Source organism: Stigmatopora argus, chromosome 9, assembly GCF_051989625.1.
Source record: "Stigmatopora argus isolate UIUO_Sarg chromosome 9, RoL_Sarg_1.0, whole genome shotgun sequence".
Taxonomy (NCBI): domain Eukaryota; kingdom Metazoa; phylum Chordata; class Actinopteri; order Syngnathiformes; family Syngnathidae; genus Stigmatopora; species Stigmatopora argus.
Genome location: NC_135395.1, coordinates 4,033,504 through 4,047,290, shown reverse-complemented (window position 1 = coordinate 4,047,290; position 13,787 = coordinate 4,033,504). Strand labels below are relative to the sequence as shown.

Below are 13,787 nucleotides of genomic sequence, written 5' to 3'. Positions count from 1 at the left end.
GAACCCTGGCCGATGTGCTAACCACTCATCCGCCAGGCCATGTAACTCAACGATGAAGGTGGAAATAATATGGCGAAACATATCAGGTAAATAAAAACGACCTACAATCAACTACAAATCATTGTCTCTGAAAAAGGAACAAAAAACAGCTAAACATAAAAAAATCTCGGTAATTAAGGGGTTTCCAGCAGGTATACATACTGACCTCTACCGCCCCCTGCTGACGGATTTCGGTTGCTAGGTTGGAAAACTTTTAATCCATGAATACCAAAAAATCTGTCAAGGTTTTGTTGGATTTGTTGTTTTCCCTCCCATTTTTATTAGTAGAGAAACCAAAGTATGCTGTTTTTCCCCCAGGGTTAATCTATGACTTGTGTAGGGTTAGTGTAAATAACACTTACCCTTCTTCACTTGTGACATGTTCTTCCAGGGAGCTGCTGGGCCAATTGGACCGGGGGAGTTTCATGGAGTCAGTCAGCACAGTAGGGAAGTCTTCCCCAGTATGAAGAGGAATACCCTCAAGGTGGAATTCTGCTTCCCGCTGACCAATTGATAGAATCTCCAGTTGCTCCTCGCGGTCTAAATGGGTGGGTTTAGGAGTTGGAAGTAGAGTTAGTGGCCTAACTCGGCATTTGTGTAGCTGTGTCTAAGACACCGTCATTCAGATGGGCTTCCATCAGTTCACATTGCGACGATAAATAAACCAACCGTTGTAAATGTCCAGCATGGCAGAGCATGAGTCTGTGCCGAAGGAATTGTGGGCAATGCATTTAAATACACCAGAATCCTCTGGAAAAGCTTCACTTATCACCAATGTACAGAGTTCCTCTGTGGGCAGCAACATAAAAAGATTTAAGTCATCAATTGTATCACATTTTCACTTAGATTTAATGTCCTAAGTATTAAACAGTCTCTCTGGAGTCTGGAAAAAACATTATTTATTTACATGCTCTATGCTTATTTTACATAAATCTAACACGCACATTTTTATTTAAATAATGGTCAAAAGTGACATGGAGTCCCCCTCTAAATCTCAGCAATAAATTCATTTCATCATTCAGTATTCAGGTATTCTTCAATTAACTTTTTTGTAAATATTTTACATTTTTAATTAATTTTTCATCATCATATTTCGCATTAACGGAGTAATGTAATACGTAATATATCAACTTATAATTTAGCATTGGATAAATCGTCATTTTCCAAAGGATACACAATGAAGAGATAAAAAATCAAGGTGTATAAGTCACATTGGAATATAAGTTGCAGTTTTTGTGAGGGCAACTTTATATTTTATCAGAAACCAAGAACAAACATACGTTAAAGCACAGGTGTCAAAGTGGCAGCCCGGGGGCCAAATCTGTCCCGCCGCATCATTTTGTGCGGCCCGGGAAAGTAAATCATGAGTGCCGACTTTTTGTTTTAGGATCAAATTAAAATATAAAAGAGTATAGATGTATATTAAATTTCCTGATTTTTCCCCTTTTAAATCAATAATTGCAATTTTTTAATCCATTTTTCTGTGTTTTTAGTCCAAAAATCATTTAGTAAAATCTAAAAATAAAAATAAAAAGCTAAAATAAACATTGTTTTAGATCTATAAAAAACGGAATATTCAGGGCTTTTAATCCAGTTCTTTTAATCCATTTATAAAAAAAAATCTAAATATTAAATCTAAAATGGTCCGGCCCACATGAAACCGAGTTGACGTTAAATGCAGCCCGCGAACCAACCCGAGTCTAACACCCTTGTGTTAAAGTAACAATAGTAAAATGGAGAACAACCGGCTAAATATGAATCGCATGAAGTTTTTCAATAACTAAAAAAATAACAAGGTAAAAGGGTTTTGGTGATCAGAAAAGAGAAAGAAAAAAAAGTCGAGCTGAGTATTCCTCGCCAGTCAAAATATGAAAAAAGTGGGACTTGTAGTCCGGAAAATGCAGTACATAAAACTACTAGCCCTTTAATATAGACAACAATAATGAAGTTTAATATCAAACCATTTACTGACCTGGCACAGACGCAGAACTGGCCTCTAAGGGGAAAAAAACAGAAAGAAAGGGGGTTCTTGGAGTAAAAAAAAAATGATAATACCATGATCTAGGTTTATAGCTTCATACATTTGAATGATAAAATTGTATCCAGCCATTGCATTATTGTGTGTGTAATTTATAGCTAAATGTCCCTAAGAAATATTCTGATGTAGTATATTTTATTTTTTATTATTTTACTGCTTGAAACATTCAGTGATTACCACTTACTTTTGCGTAGTATCCTGAATTCGTCAGAATCCGAAATTTGCTCATCCTCTCTGTACCATGTGATCTGCAGTGGAGGAGACCCCCTGACTCGACACTCCAGGACCACCAACTGGCCCTTCAGTGCACACACGTCGTTGAGGCACTGCAGAATGGGATGATGGTGATCACAGTCAGCAAAAATGAACACAAAAACGTCCATTTGCATCATATGTAAAAATCAATTGAATATATTGTACCTTGACAAATGTAGCAGCAACTTCACTTCCTGAAAGTTCAGTGCTGACGGGACTCTCAGTCTAGAAAACATCATACAGAGTATTTAGTGATGTATGTGCCATTTTATTTATTTAATTTCCAAACACCCAGTGAGGGCTAACACAAGGCTGTGTCTGCAGGCTGGAGTGTCTTGATGTGCGGGTTGTGGGCGATGAAGATGAGCAGGAGGAGAGCTCTCTGGTGAACGATACAGAGGAGGATGAAGCGATGGTCAGAGACATGGAACTGCTCTTCTTCTGCGCCATCTGGACGCTACAGAGAAACACAAACAATGGGAAATGAATCATATACGACAAATACTGATAATTTAGTGACCTGAACAACCCAAACATTCATTCATTTTCCGAACAGCTTATCCTCACAAGGGTAATGGGGGTTTGCTGGAGCCTATCCCAGCTAACTATGGGCAGCCAATTGCAGGGCATAAGAAGACAGGGTACACGGTCGATTGGTTGCCGGTCTTTTGGTCGCCCGGAAGGTTATTGATAATTACCATTTAAATCGTTGCTCAAATTCCCTAAATACAAACTGAGAATTACTATTTAGTCATACTTAATGCCCTATTAATTATTAGGCTAAAGAAAAGCTCCAAATTTCCCGCACTTTTATTGTTTTTTGTTGGAGAACTTGTTAAGACCCTGACTGACGTACCTTCCTAAGGGGACAACTCATGTACATACAAACTCTTATACACTCACACGTCGGCTCAGTGAAACTGCTCATGGCCATTGTTGGCTTTTATTGATGCGTAGACCGTGTTGTTTTACCTTGTTTTGTCGCCGGTCTTTTGGTCGTCGGTCTTTTGGTCGCCCGTTGTCGCGGTCCGGGCGACCAATCGACCGCACACGAGAAGACGGACAACCATACACGCTCACACTCATACCTAGGGGCAATTTAGAGTGTTCAACAATGTTTTGGGGAAGTGGGAGGAAAACGGAGTACCCGGATGAAACCCACGCAAGGAGAACATGCAAACTCCACACAGTGAGGACCGACCTGGGATGGAATTCTCGACCCCAGAAGTGTGAGGCCGACACCCTAGCAATATTGTGCAACTTACTGGGCCATGTTTCAGGCGTTCCAGGAGGCACTAACAGTGTGAGTTGTACTTTCTGGAAAACAAACAAACAAACAAACAAACAAAATAAAACAAGAAAAACTGTGAACCGAGAAATGAACTATATATTATCTTTTCAAAGCAACTCTACTGGTTATTGAAGCCAAATATCCGCTGATAAGGTCTTTCACACCAAAAAGAGTGAGCATGATTCTGTCCTGTAAACCCTGAAGGCAACTGACAGACAACACTGAGTGTCAGGTTTCTAAGCTAAATTAAACTGTGACCTCCCAGGCAAAGCAGAGCCGAGGTAAATCTCTCATAATAATGTTTGGTACTCAATCTACCCTCGCATACCACAATCACAGTTTGTAGTCAAGGAAACCTTAAATATAAAAACGTAACATGGGTATCATACGGAGGAGTTCACACCAATGTTCCCTCTAATTTTTCGTTGGTCTGAGCAGAAAGTCAACCTCCCTGAGCGCACTGAGTACCAGTGTGAGCGACATCATCGGTACTCGGATGATTCGCCTAAAGACGTTTCGCCGACGGACGTTTGACAGACGGGCAGGTCGCCGAATGGACGTTCCGCCGAACGTTCATTCGGCCGAACGGAGGTTTCGCCGAAACGGGATTCGCGCGCTCGCCCCGCCCCCGGATCGTGTGTGTACAAGTTTTTCAACCTCGGCCCGCGGGCCATATACGGCCCGTTAGGATTTTTAATCCGGCCCGCCGCCGGTGTTGTCCAAATTATAGTAAAAATCAATGTTAGTCTACCATCAATGGCAGCCCGGGATAAGGCACTCTTGGGCGGGCAGATGTAGCAGAACCGAGCCGTAAAATGACAGCAATCGGGTCAAATCCATCCTAAAACAGCATTTAATGATTAAATACAAATACTGGAGCTCTTTGGACATTAGAACCGAGCCCAGGGAAGTGAATTCCTTGGTAAAATGTCGTGATGATATCGCGATGGAGGCAAAAAAAGTCTATATACGTCCATTCGCCAAACGGCTCAAAATGCTCTCAAATTCGGTCAAATCCAGCCGAAAACAGCGTTTAATGATTAAATACAAATACTGGAGCTCTTTGGACATTAGAACCGAGCCCATCATGAAGAAAGGGGTAAAAAAAAAAAAAAAAAAAAAAAAAAAAAAAAAAAAAAAAAAAAAAAATCCTTTTTTTTTTTTTTTACTGCGCGCCATAGGATTTCTGCTGCGCAGAGAAGACGAGAGTAGTGCGCAATTGCGCACGCGCGCAGCTTAGAGGGAACAGTGGTTCACACTCAATATGTCTCTAATAACATAAAAAGAGGGTTTAATAAAAATGCAATACATCATGCTAAAGAAAAAAAACATTGATTAAACTGCTTTACTGAAATAGGTAGAAAATAGCATGAGAAATAAATCATACCAGTTGCTTCCTAATATGCAAAATGTGTTCTACCCCTTTCAATTTTGAAAGTATGATCAACAGTTACATAATTTTAATATGTAAGACATAAAAAAAAATAACTGGAAGATAAAAAGCTAGATTTTAATTATAGAAAACAGATTTACAATTAACTATACTGCAAAACTGTAGACAGTACGTACGTACAGTATATGATCTCTAAAACATAAAAGCTGTGTTTGTCCCAATGTAAGCTTCACAAAAACTTTTGCTGTCAAACTTACTAAATTTACTTTAAGGAAGCCTATCACAGTGTAATTCCAGCCTACATCCAGCACAGGCACCACTGGACAGGGGACACATTTAGAAGCACATTTGGCACGTCTTTTTATTACATAAGTGTGATGATCACCAATTAAAACGACCCTTGCACTTGGATTTGGCCTGCATTTGAAGTCCATATAGTGTTTTGGTGTTATACAAGTTTGACTTACCACTATTTCACTGGTGGTTATTCTGAAGTATTCTAGTGACTTTTGTTCTATAGTTAGTGAAAATATATTTTCGATAACTATACTTAACATTTTAATGCATGTCTGATACAATTTAACAGTCTTTGACTACAACCCTGAAGTCAGCTGAAATAACAAAAAAAATTCACCACTAATTTATTAGAAAAATTAATTATTTTGATTGTTCGATGTAAGAAATTTGCTTTTGAGCAAGCCATCAATATATCGAATATGCTGTGCCCTCTTAAGTAATATTCTGGAAGATGACTTATATCTAAATAAATCACCTTTAGCATCACATCTAAATAAATTATAATGTGCTGCATCACCTGGACTGATTAGGCGCCAATTGCTAGGAACAAATTGGAAAACTATTTCCTCTCACATTCGCATGCTTGGACAATTAAAAGTCCTTAATTAAACTAACATGCATGGTTGGGGAAGAAGGCTGCAGTAACCAAAAGCATCAACATACAAAGTAGAACAGGAACCCACAGCTGAGATTCAAACCTGAGAACTCGGAGACACTTCCAATCCAATGTTCCGCAAAAATGTTGTTTTACTGGAGATAAAAATATTTTACATTCTCACTGTTGCATCACTGCAAAATGCAAAACCCTCCACTCTTAATTCCCCCAAGCACCGCAACTCGTCAACTGGGGAGGACGGATTTAGCCGGCACCCAGTCACCTGATCCTCGCCAATCACATGTGAGCGTCAACCACTGTGTCGTAAAATCATGTTGAGCTTTTCACTGCTAAGTGTTAACAGCACATGAGTTAAATGTTCTACACATGACACCCCAAAAATGACTGGATACACACTAGGCTACCACTCTGATGCACATATTCAATTGTATCTACTCCTTGTCTTGGGGGCCTCAGATAGACTCTTCTCCACTCATTGTCTAGCATCACCGCGGGTTAATAAAATGTGTATTTATCCAAGAGGAAGTGTCAGTGATCCAAAATGTCCACTGCTACTTTTTGATTGTGGAGCTGCCAGTCATAGCCTGGGGGCTAGGGGAGGTGACTTTAGCATGCAAAAAGTCAGAAATGTTTAAGTATGTGTGAGAAGTGGGTGTATGAGAGCTTGAAATTGGGTTTAACAGGTACCTGAGGCTAGCGGAGAGAGGGGGCAGTTTAGGGTGTTCTGTCAAGGCAAATTTAGTGCATGGCATCCTAAAGAAGAAAACACTCATCTGGGAGTTTCAAACTGGGCTCACGGCTGTTGTGACAAGACTGAACTTTGACACTGGTTGAACAGAGGGCAAAAGAGAACAGAACTTGAATTCTACTCACTGCTGTTTATCTTTGCAACATTGTTTTTCACCTTTTTTGTCCACACCAAATGCAGACTTGACAGGAATACTGAAAATAAGAAGGTAACCTAGAAAATTACCCACAGTTCCGAAATAAAGGGTGACTTGAGAGGTGGTTGATCTCGGTCCATCGCAACAACACAGAAGGAAATCTGTCGTAGAGACTGCAATGACAAGGCAGGATTTAAGACTTACTCTCAAGGGAAACTCCTTCATGCTATTTAAGAAATTCTAAAAGGAAATAAAAAAACTTCTGACAAGCATTAAAGAAAATTGAAGTACCACATTATATCCACAAAATGCTCAGAAATGAATTTAATTCAAGGTTTATTGTCTTGTTCCACCACTTTGCATGCAAACATATGTTAGCATGCAATTATTACCTCCAACAATCATAAATCCAGTGCAAAAAGAAAGAAAGAAATCTTGAAAATGGATCATAGAAATACAAGTTTAAACACAAGTTATCTTTTTACAAAATATTACATTTCAATTGCCGCTCGTAATTAAGATACACTTACAAACACTGTTGTTTTTATCCTGGAAACACATTTAGGTCCATATTGTCTGTTTTAATCTTTAAATGACATTGTTATACTGTATGTATAATAATAATAATAATAATAATAATAATAAAAAATCAGTTCTTCAGGTCGGCACCCTCTATTGACACATTTAACCAACAATCCAAGTCTTTCCACAGCCACCAACTACTTACTCATTCCATATTTTTTGTCTTGCTTAGTCTGCTCAGACTCCCATAAAACTTTGGCAAGAAGAAAGAATCCTCCAGTAAGTTAAATCTAACAACTACAACTTCAGCCTTGTTAAGTGGTTAATGCTTGTTTCAGAATGTGACTCTCTTTTTAGTGCAACTATTCTTTCAATGCAACATTCAAAAAGGTAGGTCCAACAATAAATTAACTATCTCAAATCAATCCTAAACTCCTCTCAAACGGTACTGTAGTGCAGCAAGATGACTGCATTTAGTGACACGACCAGAAACTAATTTGATGCAGATTCAGGATAGGGAACGAACAACACTTGGGAACAAAGATTAGAGGAATGCGAACTTGAGGAAGATCAAAGAGGAATGCAGGGAAAGGGAATGGAATGAAGCAAGGGGGAAAAAAGCTTGACAAAAGACTTTGGTGAGCAGCATGCAGCGCATCATGGGCTCACTAAGTTAAGGTGTAGGCAGAAATGTGCAGGGGTGTAATTGGTAAGACAGCATGTCTGAGATGAAACAACAGGGAAGTTTGCTATTATTATTGCAACAGGGAATTATGGGTAGTTGATTGAACATTTATTTATCCAGCAAAAGGTTCATGTAGTAGTAAACAAGTCAATAGTCTACTTCAATGTTCCATTTTTTTAACTATTGCATTCCTACAAGAACGAAAATTATTGGCATATACTACTAATAGGAGAATTATATAATTTTGAGGCAGAAGTAGTATGGGAGGTATTACATGAACCTTTAGCTGAATATTAATGATATGGAATAAATGCTAAAACAGCTTCTTAAAGTGGTCTATGCATTTATCAAGTTATCATTAGCTGTTATTTAAAGGCAGCATGTTCACTTGTGTAACAAAGTGTACATATTGTGCAGTACTGTATACACTAGTACAGCAACGTTTGACACCACGACTCTTAATACTGGTATGTTGGGGATCTTTTGGAATGTTTTAGCATAAAGTGGGAATTTACTCTAAAAGTTGTATACTGCAGAAACAATTTTTTCCAGTTAAAATGTCACCTGACAGAACAAGCTTCAATATAAATCCATAAAATGTACAAAATATTAGCACATTAGGGGGGAAAAATCCAAACTGATTTTGATCAGCTGTTTAAGCTGATTTTATTTTTAGGTAAAATAATACTGTTGATGTGAACCTGACTTCCTGAAAAATGTCATTTTTTGACACTCCATCATTGAAATCACAGTTTAAATGGGAGTAAATTTCTTATTTAAATGTCACTTGCCAAAGTCACCTATTTTAGAGCGGTTTTCATATTTATCATTCAAACAAAACAACGTATGACATTCGTTTAGTTATATGAAATAAAATGTATCTTACATCTCTACAACTCAAACATACAATTCCTGGATATGTTGCTCATCTTACACAGTCACTGATGTGTATGTTTCAAGCATTGGGCTATATTACTAGGAACATAATTAGGAGTCAATTGTCCACCCTGTTCACTTCTGTGAAGGGACCCAGTTTTAAAGAGCAAACTGGGATATCGTTCCAGATTTTCCACCTTTTACTTCACTCCATGGGTATTGTTTTTAGAAGCACTGAGGCATTGCCACAAAACAATGGATAATCCAGTAAGAAACTGACTGATCTGGACAAAAGGAAAAGAATGCAGATCAACTGCAGTTTGGACGGGCAAGTAAAAACAAAATCCAGTGAATGTGATGGATTGAAGCTTTAGATGTTGACAACAGCATCTCCAAAACAACGTCAGTGTGCTACCTGTGACAAGATCCCACTGGGCAGCACTTCTTGGCCTAATTTCTCATTCAGGAAGTAAAAAAACAATAGCGTGAACATCTGTGATGATGAAGGCCTTCACATACAGTTGATCTTGGTGCCACACATTCAGTTCATTACCAATTGAAGAGAGAATTCTGACCTAAAGTCATAAAGTAAATCTGACTGCTGCCTCCTGACTGCACTGATGCAAAGAAGACCTACAAGAGAAAAGAAATATACAGATTAACCAGCACAAATTCGTTTTTCCCAACAGTTGCTCCTTAGTTCGTTTAAAAAAAGTTTAATGGAGAACGTTTGTCGAATGTGTACCAGGTTTCTTTTACCCCACACATAATAAGCCTGGTGGGCCGCTAGGCTTTCCCAAAAAAGAAAGGGTGAAAAGTATACATATTTTATCTGCGGCTATGAGCATTTTAAAAAGAAATGGCAACAGTTTATGGTCGACGTGAACAAACTTGTGTGGGCGCACTGCCATTTCACTGAATTAACATTGCATTTTTGATGGTTTGCTAAAACTGTATTTCAAAACTGCTTTTTTCAAGTAAAGTAAATGAATAGCTTATAATAACACATAACTTTTTTGTTTTGCTCAAAACATGTTGCACCACCAGTAGTGACTCTATGACCAGGATTTGCAAGTTTTCACGGGAAATCGATGGTGTAATGATATACCTTGTCATTCCTTTCACACAAGAATTTGAGTTTCTGGGCCCTTTTGTGCATGAAAACTCCCTCCAGGTTTCCTGTGATGGCAGACCTGAGCTCGATGGCTTTCTCTCCCCATCCCATCACTTGATTGGATTGGAGGTAAGCTGCACAAAAGATAAAGAAGGACAGTAAATGTATAGGATGAGGAAGGTGAGACTATGCAAATATGCACTTACAGGTTGCGGTCATGACAGGTTGAGCTAAACATTCTATATTTGTGTCGCTGAAGAAACATTTTTTTTTATTAAACCAAAACTTTCAGGAACCATATTGTTCTCAGATGTTCCACTGTACTTTATAAATTTGAGCTAAATTATCAGTAGCTAGTAGTAGTAGTGGTCGTAGAAGTAGTAGTAGTGGTAGTAGTAGTGGTAGTAGTAGTGGTAGTAGTAGTAGTAGTAGTAGTAGTAGTAGTAGTAGTAGTAATAGTAGTAGTAGTAGTAGTAGTAGTAGTAGTAGTAGTAGTAGCGGTAGTACTAGTAGCGGTAGTACTAGTAGCGGTAGTACTAGTAGCGGTAGTACTAGTAGCGGTAGTACTAGTAGCGGTAGTACTAGTAGCAGTAGTAGTAGTAGTAGTAGCAGTAGTATTAGTAGTAGTAGTAGTAGCAGTATGTTAAACATATGGGGAGTTTCACACAGTACACAACCATTAAACACTGTAACCATTGTAAATTAAAACCACAAATATTAAAGATTAAAATAATAACTTTCCAAGCATCTTGAACTCTAAATCTCACCGACAGATGCGGGCATCTCTCCCCATTGCAACACCGTATCCTTGGTGATGCGGCCGTAGGTGTCAATGTAGACGCCTTCGTCTTCGTAGCAAACAAGAACCTCAGTTCCGGCACTGTTTGGCAAAATAATTATAGCGTGTGGATGGATGGAACCTTGGATCTGTCAAACACAGACATATACATTGGGAACTTTAATATTTAGAAGATTTAAAAAGATAAAAATAGAAGAGAAAAAATATCACAACAAGTTTATATCACAATGAATTATTTCCTGATAGCAAATGGTCAGAAGAAATGATTTTTTTCATAAATTGTAAAACGTGTACATCTGCAGACATGGTATTTACTATTCATGTACAGATGCCACATTAACTGTTTCTCTCATTTGGTGCTATCTCATTACATGGTGTTTTAATGTGGTGTGCAGTGACTGTTTTCTTCCACTTTTTCGCCAGTAAATTGTGAAGACAAATGGCATTTTCAATTCTACTTGATTCATTTTCTATAAAGACTTTTTTTCATTCACTGGATTTGAAATATAAACATAAATTTTAGCCATTGTAACAATTAACAACAGAGTAAAAGAAAAAAAATACAAGATTCAACCTGGAATAAGGTCAATAAGTTCACACTATACACAGTATGTGTACTAATGCATGGTAGATACAAGCGATTATATTGTCAGTAGTTGTTTGTTACATTAAAAGACAAAAATGTTTGCCGACATATGCACTTTATTGCTCGTCTTCATTAATAAAACAATACTTTCATTAAGAAATTATAACAGATTCATAACTAAGCCCTACAAAGAAAAAAATAATAAAGGTCAGTATTTTACAAAAATTAGTTATAGTTAAATAACCATGCTATAGTCAATACAGATATACATTACCAGAGTGTGAGCCACCACAATCCTCAGCATTAGCACGGGCTTCCACAAACGCAACGCAATCTTAATCCTTTGTCTTGGAATCAGCATGGTAACATTGTTCTCACAAACCATCACAGGCGATACCATTGACTGTGTGTGAATTTTAATGTCAGCTACTTTGTGTGGGGGACTTACGCATTATGAGTGTTTGTGCAAGTGGCGGTGCTCAAGTGGGTGTGAATGGTTCTCAAAAGTCCATAAAGACAGTGAAATATTGCTACCCTGTGTGTTTGAGTGAGCGTGCAAAAGCAAGAAAATTTAGGAGGAAAAAAGGAAATAGTGTGAAAGGTTGAGCCACCAGTGTGGTAGACGGCTGAAGAAAATTGTCTTAATGTACTAGAGGCACTCATACAAGAAAAGGAGGACAGGAAGGGTGTATTTTTAGAGTGTATTTCTCTACCCTAATGTCCGACATCACCACTCTCCCCCATCCAACTCTCATTACTGAAAGTAGCACAGGCTCGAGGTGATGGAGTATGAATGTGTGTCAGTCCGTGTAACGATATTTAGAGAATTTTACATATATCATTGGCTGCCATTGACGGTGATTATATGGCACACACAAAAATACAAGGTTTGTTAGATTAAGACTAGCCACCACAAATCTGCCCACACACAGCAGTGCAAAAAACAATTATTGCTCTAATTGAAACAGAAGTTAAGTGATCCATCTGCGCATGGAAATGTAAAACAATTACATTCTGTTTAAGCTGGAGAACAAACAAGTCTATAATTCTGTTTTTGAGGCCTGTTTTATTATTGAAATGAACGAGAAATGCAATTTTAATGGCCTCTCTAATGCAACAACCATTAGCATCAACTAGAGTACATGCTAGACGTCATAAGCAGATCTGCAGCAGCTTAATCTTATTTTATTGTGGGTATTATGTTTTTGCTCACAAACATAGAAGTCTTGACAGTTGTCAATGGCAAAAGCTAAAAAAATATTGACACTCTTAAGTTTCTGGAATATCTGAGTTGGGAGACCACTGACTTTTAAAGGGTTAATTAACTAATTGTAGTGATATTGAATCTTTGTAAAAAGGTTTGGGAAGATCTTGTTAACATAAGTGTTTGCTATTACAATGTCAAAGGCTACAGGCTATTTTTTTATTTTTATAGCGGAGGTGTTGTGTGAGATAAGCTAAGAGACGAAATAATAAATTCTCAACCTTTTAGCATACTAAATTAGTGACTGAACATTGTTTTAGGGTGCTGTTTTATTAATGTGAGTATTAGACAGTGTATGTAGCAATATAAATTAGTATAACCTTTAAAAAAAGTGTGTCAAGAAACTGAAATTGTGATTTCAGGGGCTATTTAAAGATTGCTCCAAAAGGTATTGATATTATTGAAAATTAATAGTGGAAAATACAACATCTTGTGCAATAAGGTCTTTGGAATTGCCAACAAAAGTAGTTAGTAGTTCTTTCTGAGTCTCAAAATGCTACATTAAAACTAGGTATGAGAAGAACAAACTAAACTTAGCTGAAAACTCACCAAACTGAGTAAATCACATGACAAAACATGAAAGCTAAGAATTGAAAAAGACTAAAAGAAAGCAGGGAACTGAATCCAATAAAGTTGAACACCTGGCAGGGAATCAAGTAGCTGAGGGAAGCTTATTGTTTGAGTCACGTGGGCTGACAACAATACAGAAAGAGAATATACTTACGTGTGTGGGCAGGTAGAGGTCATATGGCGTACCAGAGTCTACATCAATTGCATGGAAACCAGACAAGGAACCATAGATGACCTTTAACCTTTGACCTTCCTCCACAGTCAGATCAACAAACAACGGCTTTTGTGATAAAGACCTGAAGGACTGAAGAGAAATGACAATTATGAGGACATGAATGGACACAGTGAACCAAACATAAAGAGGTAATGCTTGGCCTTTTCGGAGCAAAGAAACAAAAGTAGCTCAGGCCACAACGGATGGAAAGAAATGGGGCATAACATCTCCCAGGAGATGAAGTTTCATAGCCTGAATAGAGCATATCTATCAAACGATGGCAGATGCAATCCCCCCCGCAAAAAAGCTTTGGCAACCTGGGCCTTGTTTCCCAGGAGTATGAA

General features: G+C 38.0%; 1 protein-coding gene across 2 annotated transcripts in view; it reads right to left on the bottom strand.

Moving 5' to 3' along the window:
* Positions 1-7,259: 7,259 nt before the first annotated feature.
* LOC144082299 (mitogen-activated protein kinase kinase kinase kinase 4-like) overlaps positions 7,260-13,787 on the bottom strand; it is a 31,969-nt gene continuing 25,441 nt past the window's right edge. For both annotated transcript variants that reach the window (XM_077609346.1, XM_077609347.1), the window contains 5 exons: positions 13,384-13,533; positions 10,778-10,937; positions 10,005-10,144; positions 9,450-9,529; positions 7,260-9,346 (listed from right to left, as the gene is read on the bottom strand). In XM_077609346.1, coding sequence (XP_077465472.1) covers positions 9,097-9,346; positions 9,450-9,529; positions 10,005-10,144; positions 10,778-10,937; positions 13,384-13,533 — 780 coding nt within the window. In that variant the 3' untranslated portion in view covers positions 7,260-9,096. The remainder of the gene's footprint in view (positions 9,347-9,449; positions 9,530-10,004; positions 10,145-10,777; positions 10,938-13,383; positions 13,534-13,787) is intronic.